Below are 15,822 nucleotides of genomic sequence, written 5' to 3'. Positions count from 1 at the left end.
AGTTCACGTTCAGAAAAGACCCGCCTCTTTTAATTGTACCTCCTGCATTTATATAACAATTAAATAAAACTACACCAGAGATTAATTAGTCAATAAATATAAACACGAGCTAAAACATGTGTCTACTAATAATTCTTAAACAGGTCTAAGCTTTCAAAGTTTGCATTGAAAAATTAAAGTGAAAATCTTCAATACCTCCACGTGTAAATCGCATAAATTAGACAACCAAAGATTATTCAAAGATTTTTCTTTCTTACCTTATGCTTTTTCGCAAACAAGTAGATAGCAACAATTGTAAAGACAAGTGAGCAGTAATCTGTTAAAACAAAGTAATCCGGTGTTAATGAAAATAAGAACAACATATTATGTTTAAAACTAAGTTTTCATAATAATGAAATCGAGTAAACTTATTCGATAAGGATAAACAAATAGAACGCATTGACAAATTGGCATCAAATTAAATTGATCCAAAGAAATTGAGATGCTCAAATTTGATTACGTACACATTAATTTTCAAATAATTAATCCACACATTGTTTTATTCTTCAAACATCTTTAAACACAGGAGCCAACACTTTCACTCTTATATATTACTGCCATAGTAACTTGAACTTGGTGATCAGCTTTTTAATTGATTTGCAGTAGCTCACAATTAATTAAGCTTGATCATCAGTAGCTAGTATTGATCATAAAAATATTTGTTTAATTTACAATCTAAAGTTACTCTCCATACTCTATATATGTGAATTATATATTTGCATCATCAACATTAACATTATAAAATAATATGTGCAATAGGATGCTCTTAGAGTATTTTATTTTCATCACAAAATATATTAAAATTATATTAGACAGAGAATATATCTAACACTTTCTAAACACTAATATATAATAGTTTCTACAAAATTATGAAATATTTGTACTAAAATACCAAAATATAAATATATATAACCTAATTGGAATCAATAATCAAACTTCAAACATGTCATACTCTAAAGAAATTAAAGCATGATAGTCTGTGTGTTTGACATATTCAACTAAATGTTTGATGAGAATCTGTGATTGTTAACAGCCAATAATGGTTTCTTTAGCAACTCAACTCAACTCAACAAAACCACAACCAATTACATTTACCAACTCAACCCCTCGCTTCCCCAATTTCCAACATTCTCTTCACATTTACAAATGGTAGGTGGTCCTATAAATCCCATTCAAGAATGAACAATTTTTTTCAGTTCCTAGTAGGTGAAGTTTCTTCCACATTTACAGCAATTTCGACAGCATCTCCCCATAGTTCTCCAAGTACACGACCTAGATTTATGCATTCATCTAGTATGTACCCAGAGAACATGAGGAGCAGCTATCGAAATTTCCTTTTACGTGAAACAAAACTTCACCTACTTGGAACTAAAAAAAATTATGCATTCCCAAACTGTCCAAGTTGGGACAATTCAAGAATTATTAATAGACATATGATCCTCTTGTCATCCTAAGATGACACTGATAAAACATGTGTCTACTAATAATTCTTAAACGGGTCTAAGCTTTCAAAGCATGCATTGAAAAAAAAATCAATATATATATATATATATATATATATATATATATATAGTTGAGTTTTTTAATATTACCTGGGTTTGGCGGAGAAAATATGAAGAAGAAGAAGTAGTTTGGGCAAAAATCAAAGGGTTTTGATTTTCATTATTGATCAATTGAAATAGTAGAGTACTGGACCTTCCCAGCTAGTTCAATGGATGTTAATAAATCTAAAATTTGTTAGCACTTAACATTTGCTAAAGAAACCGTCTTAAGTTTCAATTCTTTAAATTAATGTTAATTAGATTTGACATTGAAGATTAATTATTCACTAAGGCTTATCATATTTTAAAAAAACGAATATAAAAGGTTGCATATTAAATATGAGATTATGCAATTAAAATTAAACCCTAGTAATGGCATTGGTGAGGGAAGATGAAAGAATACATTCCTATATTAATTAGTTGATATATTTTAAGTCATTAAAGTTTAATTGTTGGCTTAATAAAATAAATGAATGTTTCAAGACTTATAATTAATTATTATTAATGGTTATATATTGTTGAATTTAAATAGAAATAGGAAAAGACATGTAATCTTTTGTAATCTAATAATCATTTTCTATTTTTAATATTTTGTAATGTAATTATTTTTTAATTTAAGCTAATATATTAGATATTAGAGAATATAAAGAGATGAGAAATAATGATGCCACAAATCTTAAATACTTAATATTTATAGAATTTGAAGAAGCCAAAAAGTACTAAACAAAAGGTTGCATAATTAAATATGAAATTATGACATTAAAATTAGGCTCTAGTGGCATTGTTGAGGGAAGATGAAGGAACCTTCTTTTCTATATTAATTAATTGATGCTTTTTAAAGCCATTAAAGTTTAATTATTGGCATAATAAAATAAATGAATGTTTCAAGACTTGTTGAATTTAAATAGGAAGAGGAAAAGACATGTAATCTTTTGTAACCTAATAATTATATTCTATTTTTAATATTTTATAATGTAATTATATTTTAATCTCAACTAATATATTAGATAATAGAGAATATAAGAAGATGTAAAATAGTGATGTCACGTCATCTCTTGTAGTCAAGGCTTATAATTAATTAAGAGACATGGATGAAACTAATGTTATTTAAGTAACACATAGTTGATTTATAAGCTTAATGTGTCAAAATTGTTTAAACCTTTCCAAGATTAACTATTGTTTTCTTATTATTTCTTTTATCTAGGTTTAAATTTTAGGAGAAATTTGTCAATTTTCAATTATTGGGTGAAATTGGTACGCAAATGATGTGTTTTATAGCAATTTGCGTCTTTCTCATCTTCAAGACTATCATTAGTCGATAATGTTGCTATTACCTCAGGCTCTCGTGAGTCTAAACATTTTCTAATTAATTGAAAATGATATAATGATTAATTAATTGTTGATAATAAAACCAATTTAATACGACGTCTCCCCATTTCTTTCTTTATTTCTTTTAAACCTCAATCATTGTCAAAACCGTTAATGGGTTGCAATTAAACACTTAACAAATGTTAAACTTGTTGTTAGCAATTAACATTTGCTAAAGGAACCGTCTTAAGTTTCAATTCTTTAAATTAATGTTAATTAGATTTAAGACGAAAATTAATTATTCACTAAGACTTATCTATAAATAAAAAGTAGATACAAATGTTGTATAATTAAATATGAGATTATGGCATTAAAATTAGGCCTTGGTAGTGGCATTATTGAGGGAAGATAAAAGAACCTTCATTCTTATATTAATTACATTATATGTTATGACGTGAAAAAATAAACAGTCCATTTTTGTATTTTGTAGTTTGTGAAGATTTGAAACAATGTGCTTTCTTTTCAGACTGATAATAATTGGATCCATTGCTTTTTCCTTTTAATGTTTTATAAACATATATTGTCTATTTGCATCAAATAAGTCCCAATCTCTTTTACAATCACTAATAAAACACCTTTCAATTATTAAACTATAAGTATGTGTCATTCAAAATCCAATTTTGTTGAATCTAGATTAAGTGTTAATCTTTTTTTATTTATTTTTTGATATGTGTATATTTATAATAATATATGATTAAAATTTAGTTGTATCTATATTGTTATTTAAAAAATATTAATCAAACGACAAACCTTTATAAAATTCATTACAAAAATTAGATCAACATTGAATCTTTATTCAATCTCGGTTAGGAACCTATTTTATATAAATTGATAAACAATATCCTTATTTGATAAAATATAGGGACATTGATATTATTATTATCCAAATTTCCTTTTGGCTCTTTTTCAATGCTATTTTTAGATTTTATACGTTATCATCTTTTCTTAATTTTTTTATTCTTGAATACAACAGCTGTCAAAAACCAAAGGATCAAATGGGCTTTTTTGTGTTTGAATTTTCAAAGTTCCCACTTATTTTATTTATTATTGGAGGACAAAAATGTTTTCTTAGGCAACTAAAATGTAAATTAAGTAAAACATTCCTCCCTAATTAGTTTTGGGTAACTTTGGAATTTAAGGCTAGGAACATGTTGGACGTTAATATATCAAAAACAGAGCAAAACTTTCAGGTGCCCAATTCATTAGTTTCATCATTTAAGTCCTCGTGCGGGGACTTGAGTCACTTAATTTGACCAAGTTGATGGCTGGTTAAAATGGTTAGAAAGAGTAAGAGAGGGCAACAAATGAACGAAAAAAAGATTTTCGGTTTTGCATTACAAACTTTAAGTTTATAAAGCCGATCAACAACAGACTTCGAGAGATTGATTTGTGATGGAAGATAGAGAATTTAGGGAGAGTTTCTTCTTTGAAGAGTTAAAAAAAATTGAAATTTAAAAATTTTCAATAAATACAAATATAAGATGAATAGTTTCATTTGTTCAGTAGACTAATCATATTAAAATAATGTTAGTAAGGAAAATAATTTAAAAAATATTCGTAATTAAAATAATTTAAAAAATGTAAATTACCTCTCTCACCTCATTTTTTAAGCAAAAATAAAAATAACTTGAAGTTTTAAAAAATAATAAAGTAATTTAAAAATAATCAATTTGGAATAATTCAAAATTTACCCAAGAGATTATTCACAATATCAATCAATGAATTAGAAACATTATGTGTTAAGCGGTATAACATATAACTATTATTTTTAACTTATTGATCTCAATCTTGAGCGTTCGGATTAGATCTTTGGGTTTCATTTTTCAGATTTCAGTGATTGAAAGTATGAAACTCAAAGTAACAAAAATTAAATTTATATTTTATCGCAAGTGAAGTGTAGGGATTAATCCAATTATTTGCGTCTAGCGTTTCTTTTTGTTGCTATCACTCTTGTTGATGATGATAAGCCTTTTTTTTTTTTTTGCATTGTCACTACCAATTTATTATCTACATTCATCTATAGAACGGAGCAAGATGCCAAGAAAGAAATATAACACAAGAAAATAAAGTTCTTTCAATCGTTCAAAACAAATACATACATAGCCAGAAAAATAAGACATATCATATCACACTTAAATATTACCACTCTAAAAAGAAAAAAAGGTCAAAAGACTAACACACATGTAAAAAGACGACCAACAACAATACTAAACATGTTTTGTGTATTGATTACTTCCACCATCACTAACTTCATCATCATCAGTAATTTGGTTTTTTTTCTTTCTATTCCTACCGGCATTAGTACCATGAAAATCTCCCACAGAATCTTCCAAATTATTTGATAAGATATCATGAGGATCCTGTAATTTTTTTATCAAGGAAATTAAAATTATAAGTAAACTGAACATGCTAATTTTAATCATAAAGGAAAACAACTGGGAAATAAGAGTAAATAAAATTACCATTTCTTGGGAATGTCCTTCCTTTCTTTCATATATTTCCACATTTTCATGATTTGTATTGTTTTTTTCCTACAAAAAACAACAATTAAATATTTTTTTTAACATTACATATATTGCCTACAAATTGAACCTAGCATAGGTAGATAATACCTTCTTTAATTCTTGTTCGAGCTCCAATTTCTCATCAGGGGTGAAAAGCTTTGACACAGTAAAATTCTCAAGTCCCTCTTTCAAATTGTAATCATTCAATTTCAGTTTGTAAACAAAATCTTTTCCACAAAGGCTTTGAATTTCTATAGGGACATCCTTACTATATAAAGGTAGTCTATTAAACAACTTATGGGCTGATGTATCAAGTAACTTCTCAGCTACATGATTGAATAAGACAAAAGTTGTCTCTGCCGTTTTATCCATGACTTTTATATGTATTTTGTACCTACATTAGAATAATGAATTAGAATGAAAAACTAACAACATAATAAGCAATTTTTTTAAAAAATAATATTATTTTTCTTACATCACAAGAGGATAGTCACATTCCTTTTTGCAAGTGCCACACATATAAATATCATTTGTAGGTATGACCTTTTTTATGCATGTTTTGCACGAAACATAGTACCATCCAAAGGAGTTGTCTATTTCACTAATCTTGGCCCGCACAGTAACAATATATTCCTACAATTAAACAATAAATATTTACAAAAATAATAAGGACATTCCAATATTTAGGAACAAATAACACAAATGGATGAGAAGGAAAAAAAATAGAAAAATCACCTTCACTTGAGAACTCCAATCAGCCTCCAATAGTTCTTTAATGCTCATCCTGTTAAGAAACATCTCTTCCTCAAAAGTAATCTTATTCACATTTGAACTTTCAATAACTTGCACAACGTTGGAGACGGTGGAAAATCCTTCAATTAATAATGCTACATAATCTATTTGAAGATTTATATAGATTTTGCTTGCACTTGTGGTAGAGAAATTAACCTCACCTGTTTAGAGCAAATGTAACGTAAAACGAAACTTGAACAAAATCTAAATTTGTGTATAATATTAAAATAGCCACATTGCATTTGAAAATGTTAATTAGTGGGATCTAAATAAAATAATCACCTTGGAATTTTTTAATGGTTGTAGAAGTTACTATCACAATATAAGGACCCTCGTCTTTCTTGTACAAGTTTGGATCAAACATCTCCCCTAACTTTCCCCATAAAGTAATCTTCATTGTTACCGAGCTATCCATAAAAATTAGCAAAAATTAATAATGTAAAGAGAACCAATAACTAAAAAATAACATAAATAACTAAAAAATATAAAGTCATAGTTTTCTTAATTATATTCAACTTACTAATCCATTAGAATTTTTATATCTCTTTTTTTCCAACCAGCTCCAACGATCTCAATATCACCCACACCACATAAACTTCCAATAACATCTGCAATATTATGAAAAAATAACATAAACATGTTAAAACATAAGGATTAATAATTTCTAATATACACTTAAAGATTAACAAACATTAATAATTTAAAAAATACCTGAGAGGATTGTGTTATCATTCACACGTAAATCAATCAAATTCGGAGATACGAATTGAAATCCATTAATCGGAATCTTGACAGTTCCTTCTTCTAACCTCTTAAGAGAAGTTATAACCAAGAAAATAATCTTATACTGATTTGAAAGTGGTCTGTACTCGCCTGTAGTTGAAACAACTTTCAAATTCTTGACATTGTACAAAGAACCCTCACTCAACATGTGCTTAAACCTTGTCACTAAAGTTTCCTGATTGTTGCATGCATTAGATTTTCCTACGAAAAAAAAAACACATATTACATTTAGTGTGAAACAATTGGGAAAAAAATTAGAGAAAACAATGGGAGAATAAAGTTTTTATACAACCTTTTCATCAATAAAAATCATATCAACACTAATCAATTCTCCATTTTTTTTAGTATTAGTAGACTCTCACATCCTATAAAGCCTAACCCTTATCATCCAACTATCTTTATCATTGTTCAAATCATGAAGAAAAGAGTACTCCATGAAGCACACAATATCAAAAATTCAAATAAATCAAACAATAAAAATATAAGTATTTTTCTAAAGAGGGTGTTGATTAAATAAATAAAAAAACCCTAAACATAACAAATCTTAAATATTTAGTGTTTAGAGAGCTTGAAGAAGCCAAAAGGCACTAAACAAAAGGTTGCATAATTAAATATGAGATTATGTCATTAAAATTAGGCTCTAGTGGCATTGTTGAGGGAAGATGAAAGAACCACTCTTTCAATGTTAATTTATTGATGTATTTTAAGCCACTAAAGTTTAATTGCTAGCATAATAAAATTTGAATGAGCCAAAAGACACTCAACAAAAGGTTGCATAATTAAATATATGATTATGACATTGAAATTAGGCCCTAGTGGCATTATTGAGGGAAGATGAAAGAACCTCTCTTCCTATATTAATAAATTCATGTATTTTAAGCCACTAAAGTTTAATTGCTAGCATAATAAAATAAATGAATGCTTCAAAATACTTATAATTAATTATTATTAATAGTTACATATTGTTGGATTTAAATAGAAAGAGGAAGAAACATGTACAAAGAATATCCACTAATTTTTTGAATATTTTAGATAATAGAAAATATAAAAAGATGAGGTTGAGGGAAAATGAAAGAACCTCTCTCTCTTCCTATGTTAATTAGTTGATGTATTTTAAGGCACTAAAGTTTAATTGCTAACATAATAAAATTTGAAGAAGCCAAAAGGTACTCAACAAAAGGTTGCATAATTAAATATGAGATTATGGTATTAAAATTAGGCCCTAGTGGCATTGTTGAGGGAAGATGAAAGAACCACTCTTTCAATGTTAATTTATTGATGTATTTTAAGCCACTAAAGTTTAATTGCTAGCATAATAAAATTTGAATGAGCCAAAAGACACTCAACAAAAGGTTGCATAATTAAATATATGATTATGACATTGAAATTAGGCCCTAGTGGCATTATTGAGGGAAGATGAAAGAACCTCTCTTCCTATATTAATAAATTCATGTATTTTAAGCCACTAAAGTTTAATTGCTAGCATAATAAAATAAATGAATGCTTCAAAATACTTATAATTAATTATTATTAATAGTTACATATTGTTGGATTTAAATAGAAAGAGGAAGAAACATGTACAAAGAATATCCACTAATTTTTTGAATATTTTAGATAATAGAAAATATAAAAAGATGAGGTTGAGGGAAAATGAAAGAACCTCTCTCTCTTCCTATGTTAATTAGTTGATGTATTTTAAGGCACTAAAGTTTAATTGCTAACATAATAAAATTTGAAGAAGCCAAAAGGTACTCAACAAAAGGTTGCATAATTAAATATGAGATTATGGCATTAAAATTAGGCCCTAGTGGCATTGTTGAGGGAAGATGAAAGAACCTCTCTTCCTATGTTAATTAATTCATGTATTTTAAGTCACTAAAGTTTAATTGCTAGCATAATAAAACAAATGAATGTTTCAAAAGACTTATGATTAATTATTATTAATGGTTACATATTGTTGGATTTAAATAGAAAGATGAAGAAATATGTACAAAGAATATCCACCAATATTTTAGATATTTTAGATAATAGAGAATATAAAAAGATGAGGTTGAGGGAAGATGAAATAACATCTCTTCCTATGTTAATTAGGTGATGCGTTTTAAGGCAGTAAAGTTTAATTGATAGTATAATAAATTTTGAAGAAGCCAAAAAACACTCAACAAAAGGTTGCATAATTAAATATGAGATTATGGCATTAAAATTAGGCTTTAGTGGCATTGTTGAGGGAAAATGAAATAACCTCTCTTCCTATGTTAATTAATTCATGTATTTTATGCCACTAAAGTTTAATTGCTAGCATAATAAAATAAATAAATGTTTCAAAAGACTTATAATTAATTATTATTAATGATTACATATTGTTGAATTTAAATAGAAAGAGAAAAAAAGTACAAAGAATATCCACCAATATTTTAGATAATAGAAAATATAAAAAGATGAGGAATGATATATATTAATAAAGTTACTATTTATTAAATGAGTTAAATACAGTCAAATTAATTATGAGAAGATGAAAAGTCAAATTTAAAAACAAATCTCTATTTATTAGATAATAGATAATATACAAAGAAGCAAAATGGTGATGCCACTTCACCTCCTCAAGTCCTAGCTTTATATAGATATATAGATATATAGATATATAGATATAGATATATAGATAAATAGAGAATTTTTTTTAGATTTGGCTTTTCATCTTCTCATAATTAATTTGATTGTATTTAACTCATTTAATAAATAATAACTTTATTAATATATATCATTCCTCATCTTTTTATATTTTATATTATCTAAAATATCTAAAATATTGGTGGATATTCTTTGTACTTTTTTTTCTCTTTCTATTTAAATTCAACAATATGTAATCATTAATAATAATTAATTATAATGCTAGCAATTAAACTTTAGTGGCTTAAAATACATGAATTAATTAACATAGGAAGATAGGTTCTTTCATTTTCCCTCAGCAATGCCACTAAGGCCTAATTTTAATGCCATAATCATATATTTAATTATGCAACTTTTTGTTGAGTGTCTTTTGGCTTCTTCAAAATTTATTATGCGATCAAGTAAATTTTAGTGCCTTAAAATACATCACCTAATTAACATAGGAAGAGAGGTTCTTTCATCTTCCCTCAACCTCATCTTTTTATATTCTCTATTATCTAAAATATTAGTGGATATTCTTTGTACATATTTCTTCCTCTTTCTATTTAAATCCAACAATATGTAACCATTAATAATAATTAATTATAAGTCTTTTGAAACATTCATTTATTTTATTATGCTAGCAATTAAACTTTAGTGGCTTAAAATACATGAATTAATTAACATGGGAAGAGATGTTCTTTCATCTTCCCTCAACAATGCCACTAGGGCCTAATTTTAATACCATAATCTCATATTTAATTATGCAACTTTTTGTTGAGTGTCTTTTGGCTTCTTCAAATTTTATTATGTTAGCAATTAAACTTTAGTGCCTTAAAATATATCAACTAATCTATATATCTATATAAAGTTGGGACTACAAGAGGTGATGTGGCATCACCATTTCTCATCTTCTCATATTCTCTATTATCTAATAAATTGGTTGAAATTAAAAAATAATTACATTACAAAATATTAAAAATTGAAAATAAGTATTAGATTATAAATGATTATATGTCTTTTCCTCTTTCTATTTAAATTTAACAATATGTAACCATTAATAATAATTAATTATAAGTCTTGAAACATTTATTTGTTGGCATATAACATTTATTTGTTTTATTATGCCAACAATTAAATTTTAATGGCTTAAAATACATCAATTAATTAATATAGGAAGGAAGGTTCCTTCATCTTCCATCAACAATGCCATTAGAGCCCAATTTTAATGTCATAATCCCATATTTAATTATTCAATCTTTTGTTTAGTGCCTTTTGGATTCTTCAAACTCTATAAACATTAAATATTTAAGATTTGTGGCATCATTATTTCTTCATCTTTCTATTTAAATCCAACAATATATAACCATTAATAACAATTAATTATAAGTCTTTTGAAACATTCATTTATTTTTTATGCTAGCAATTAAACTTTAGTTGCTTAAAATACATCAATTAATTAACATAGGAAGAGAGGTTCTTTCATCTTCCCTCAATAATGCCACTAGAGCCTAAGTTTAATTTTAATGTCTCTTCCTCTTTTTATTGAAATCCAATAATATGTAACTATGAATAATAATTAATTATAAATCTTTTGAAACATTCATTTATTTTATTATGCTAGTAATTAAATTTTAGTAGCTTAAAATACATCAATTAATTAACAGGAATATAATATGAATTGATTATTAAAAATTGATTTACTTATCATTTGGGCGTACTTAAAAATTATATATCTTCTTAAGTTATTTTATATATCTTCTTAAGTTATTTTTTTACTAGGACAAAGTGAACATTGATTAATGGTGATTGATGAGATGAAAAAGAAAAAAAGATCAAATATCATCGCTCTAATTGAATGAGATTTTAATCTAAGAATGAGTTGAATGGGTTCAGAAATTACCGGATCCAATCTATAAAAACTGTTGGATTTGGACCAACAAAATCCCACTTAGACTTTTCAAAAAACAAAAAAAAACCAAAAACTGATCGATAGAATCATGTAAGAATTCGAACTTATATGGGGGACAATTTTTCCACCTCATTTTTTTTATTGCATTCAGATGCGATGTGTCATTTTTCGCATCACACTTTACTCATCGGAGACTTTTCTTCTTTGTCGTCTTGGGGACTTTTAAAGTAGTCCAGTTGCAGGAGATAAGTTGTGGCCCTCTAGCTTTATAGGGTTTAGCCATCCACGAGACCTGACATTTCAGTTCAATACCTAGTCTTTGACTCGAAAGTAGCGTGGGTAGTTGAATAATTAATGCTCAGCCCCACAATGTGTTTTACTGCAACAATGATTTATAAAATGTGCAGAGGTGGATGCGGGGGCAAAATAGGACGCAGCTACTTTGCGTCATGGGTTTCGTACCCAAGTCGTTTGTCTTGTAGTATGGTGACCGTTAGATTTCATCTCGTGGCTGCAGAAGAGACACACAGACGCAAGAGAGTAACCTGAGATAAAGGTAATGGGCCGGTAACACTGCAGGGAATCAACTTTTTGACCAAAAAAACGCCTGTAGTGGTTGGAAGTTGTAACAGTAACGCATGTAAAATAATTAAAAAAAGTGCATGCAAGTATTGGTTAAAAGCCAGAAGTTGGAAGCGTGCAAGTATGGATTGGGGTTAGAATGATTTGAAAATTTCGAAAATAGTGACGAAAACATTTGGAAGTGGATTTAAGGTAATGAATTGCGTGCTTGGTGGGAAAAAAAATGCGAAATATCAACTGTAATTTTAAAAGTAGCCTGGCATGAATTTACAGTTGAGTTAGTGTATAATTCGATTTTGTGGGAAATTTGCGTATGAGTTGAGTAAATGAAAACCATATAAAAAAAATGTGAAGAAAAATTATGTAGCGTGTAATAATAATAATAATAAATAAAAAATAAAAAAAATGATCAGGCAATGCATTGCAAAAGTAATTGGTGGGGAAAAAAGGGAAAATTCCGTTTAACCTGAATAATATGTAATTTTAATTTTATCCTTAGAGTTTAAATAATAGGCCATGCCATTTCCAAATTTGAACAACAACAATAATAATAATAAAACTAGTAATGGTTAATATTATAATTATGACGACGACGACGGAGATAATTTGTGTAATAATAATAATTTTAAAAATAGTAAATCATCAACCAATAAATGGAGGCTTTTTTGAGATGACTGATCAATTAAAAGAGGAAAAAAGAAAGAGAAAAATATCTTCGACACTCTATTTTAACTATTTTTTGTGACAGTCTCAATTGTTTGTTGTAAGTATAGAAACTATGAGTTTTATAGTTTGTTACAGAATAAGACCCTAATAAATTAGCATAATTAAAAAATTCCGTATTAGATGGATTGGAAAAGGATTTAAGTCTGTAAATTTGGAAAAATTCGTGAAATCAGGAGAAATAGTATATATTGAATTAAAAATATAAAACTGAAAAATATAGCAATGGTAGTGAGCAGTACAAAAAAATGTAAAATTTAGATATAGTTAAATTAACACAAGATTATATCTAATTTGATAACAATTTGAAAAAAAATAAAAAAATACGTAAATATAGCTTTGCAAACATTAAGAAATAAAAAGCAAAACAAAAAACATAAGCTAAACAAAAAATTTTGGCATATAACACCGAAGCTATCCCCGACGGCATGCACAAGGCATAACTATTTCACTTCACCAGTTAAAGTAATTAAATGTAATTGCTAACTTTGTTTTGAAGCTTCTTGAGTTTCATAATTTTTTGCCGTTACACCGAAACTCTGAAGTTTGAACTTAGAAATTGATAATTTTAGTTACATTTGATGTACTGATCAAAACAAATGAAAATTTGTATATCGGTGTGTTAAAATTGGGAATTATGAATGTATTATTGTAGCTTAATATTAATTAATATGTTGTTCAATTATGATTTTAACTGGTAGTAAAGTTAATTTTACATTAGAAAATTTAATTGAAAAAAAAACAATATGAATGAGATATTTGTTTATATAAATACTGCGTAGATTGGATGGAAAAAAAATTGCATCTACAAATCAATCCGCCAAACGATGGAGTACATATGGATTGGGTCTAATTTGCATCCAATCCGTAAAAATATGAATTGGAATTCGATTCAGTTTAAGTAATCAGTGGATTTGATTTGATTGAACACATTAAAATCCGTAAAATTGTGGATCATATATGGATTGATGTGCAATCCGCAAAATCTGAGACGTGAATACCCGTAAAAGTGAACCTTCGTGTGCAGGGGGATGTGGACCAACATATCCAAATTAAATGAACAAGAACATGTGGTAAAGAACAAAGATGAACGATATTGGCGGTGGATGAGAAGAATGAAGGCCTAATTATGTTGTATAGTGACATATGCACCCCCCCCCCCCCACGGCCGGAGGCGATAAACAATATCAATCGGACACCGAGATGTGAATCACACGAATGTCGGCATCAATAAGAAAATTGTAACGCACAGGATGCAAAATGTCTCTCTACCCATCAATAAGGTATGAAGGGTTATTTAAAGTAAGAATAATACAGTTTCCTTTTCAAATTAGAAGGTGAAATTCCTGCCTCGTACCTAAATATGTTACAGGACTTTCGAATCTTATGTTCATCAGGGAAGATAAAAGGGTTATGTTAGAAGGCATAAAAGATAGTTCCTTAGAAAACAATAATTTGATAGGAGAATGTCCCATAATCTATTAATGTAGGCTAATATTCATTGTTGACAATTTCAAAATTAAGTAATAGGATAATTATAGCAGAAATTATTTATTAAAATAAAAAATAATGTAATGTATGCGATGAGATTAAAGTAAATTTATAGGAATGAAATTACATGTTAGATTTAATTAATTTGAAGAAATAAGATGACGACAGTATGAGGAGATGCTTGACATTGGTACCGAAGCATTTAGTAAATATATATGCAATTGGAAAATGGAAAAATTGGTACATGTTAATTTGCGTGATGATAATTTGCGTAATAATAACAACAATAAATTTAAAAATAGTAAATCAACAACCAAGAAATAGCGGCTTAATTGAGATTAAGGATAAGTTAAAACAATAAAAAAGAAAGAGAAAAATATATTCGACACTCTATTTTATTTGTTGTAAGTAATAGAAAGTATGAGTTGTATAGTTTGTTACAGAAGAAGCCTGAATTAAATTGTAATATTTAAAGAAGTAATAAAATTATCTGACATGTTATTTAGTAGCCCTTATTTGTTTCGTATAAGAGTTTAAAGAAATTGTGTTGGATATATGCATCCCTTTTAGTCAATATGTTTTATTGTAAATCTTAATTTATTAAGTAGAAAGCATATAATTCTCCTAATATAATAACACACAGAGAGTCTTCTAGGCGACACAACTTAAAAGTAATTTTTAACTCTCAAGTATAAGAGTGTCTTGTTATATTATAATTCAGTGACTTCAAGGTCGATACACAAAAAAAGATTTATTTGTTTATTTTACTTTTGCTAAAAATGGTTAGGGTTATGGATCCACCCTTAGTAGTAAATAAAATTTAATAAATTCTTTTCACCATTTTTTATTTAGATTTATTGCCGAAAAGATTAATTATATAAATTATCATTATTTTCCTTTTAATTTTATGATGGATTAAGTATTTATTGTGCCAAAATTTAATTTGTCTACAATAAATGAAAATATCATTTTGTCATACCTTATATTAAGAATGAAGAATTTATTGTGTCAAACTCCCTTGTTTGTCTACAATAAATCAAAATTTCAAAATATAAAATATGTAAAAAATTAAATAGAGTTTATGTCCAGTCACCTAGAGGGGAACAACTGCTTAGTAAAAAAACACATGTAGTAAGTTGAAAATATTTTTACAACTTATGTGTTTAAACAAATAACAAACTGATGTATGGAGTTGAGGTTGCAAGCGTTCCCCTTTGCCATTGAAACTAGCTACGAAGGTCTTGAACGTTCTACCTTTTCCACCAATAAATGTATTATTGTTTTAGTTGGAGATGTTAGAGTTGGCACCCTAGTGCTACAGGTAAAATAACAATACTCTTATTTCTTGTGTTTTCTTTGCTTGGCTCCATTAATATTTTACACAAATTACTTTTGTTTTAAATTTTGTTGGTGGCCTGCTTTGGGTATTCATTGTGGCACT

General features: G+C 27.5%; 1 protein-coding gene across 1 annotated transcript; it reads right to left on the bottom strand.

Annotated features, from left to right (window-relative positions):
* Nucleotides 1-5,155: 5,155 nt before the first annotated feature.
* LOC112497129 (uncharacterized) lies at nt 5,156-7,175 on the bottom strand. Its single transcript, XM_052434976.1, has 8 exons — nt 6,956-7,175; nt 6,765-6,852; nt 6,527-6,651; nt 6,188-6,405; nt 6,030-6,085; nt 5,561-5,846; nt 5,411-5,479; nt 5,156-5,308 (listed from the first exon to the last, which is right to left on the bottom strand). The coding sequence occupies exons 1-8, from the start codon at nt 7,173-7,175 to the stop codon at nt 5,156-5,158; spliced, it is 1,215 nt and encodes a 404-aa protein (XP_052290936.1).
* Between the last annotated feature and the right edge of the window lie 8,647 nt (nt 7,176-15,822).

This window comes from Citrus sinensis, chromosome 2 (assembly GCF_022201045.2).
Source record: "Citrus sinensis cultivar Valencia sweet orange chromosome 2, DVS_A1.0, whole genome shotgun sequence".
NCBI classification, from domain to species: Eukaryota; Viridiplantae; Streptophyta; class Magnoliopsida; order Sapindales; family Rutaceae; genus Citrus; species Citrus sinensis.
Note: the sequence above shows the minus strand (reverse complement) of the source record. Positions and strands in the feature narration are given on the sequence as shown.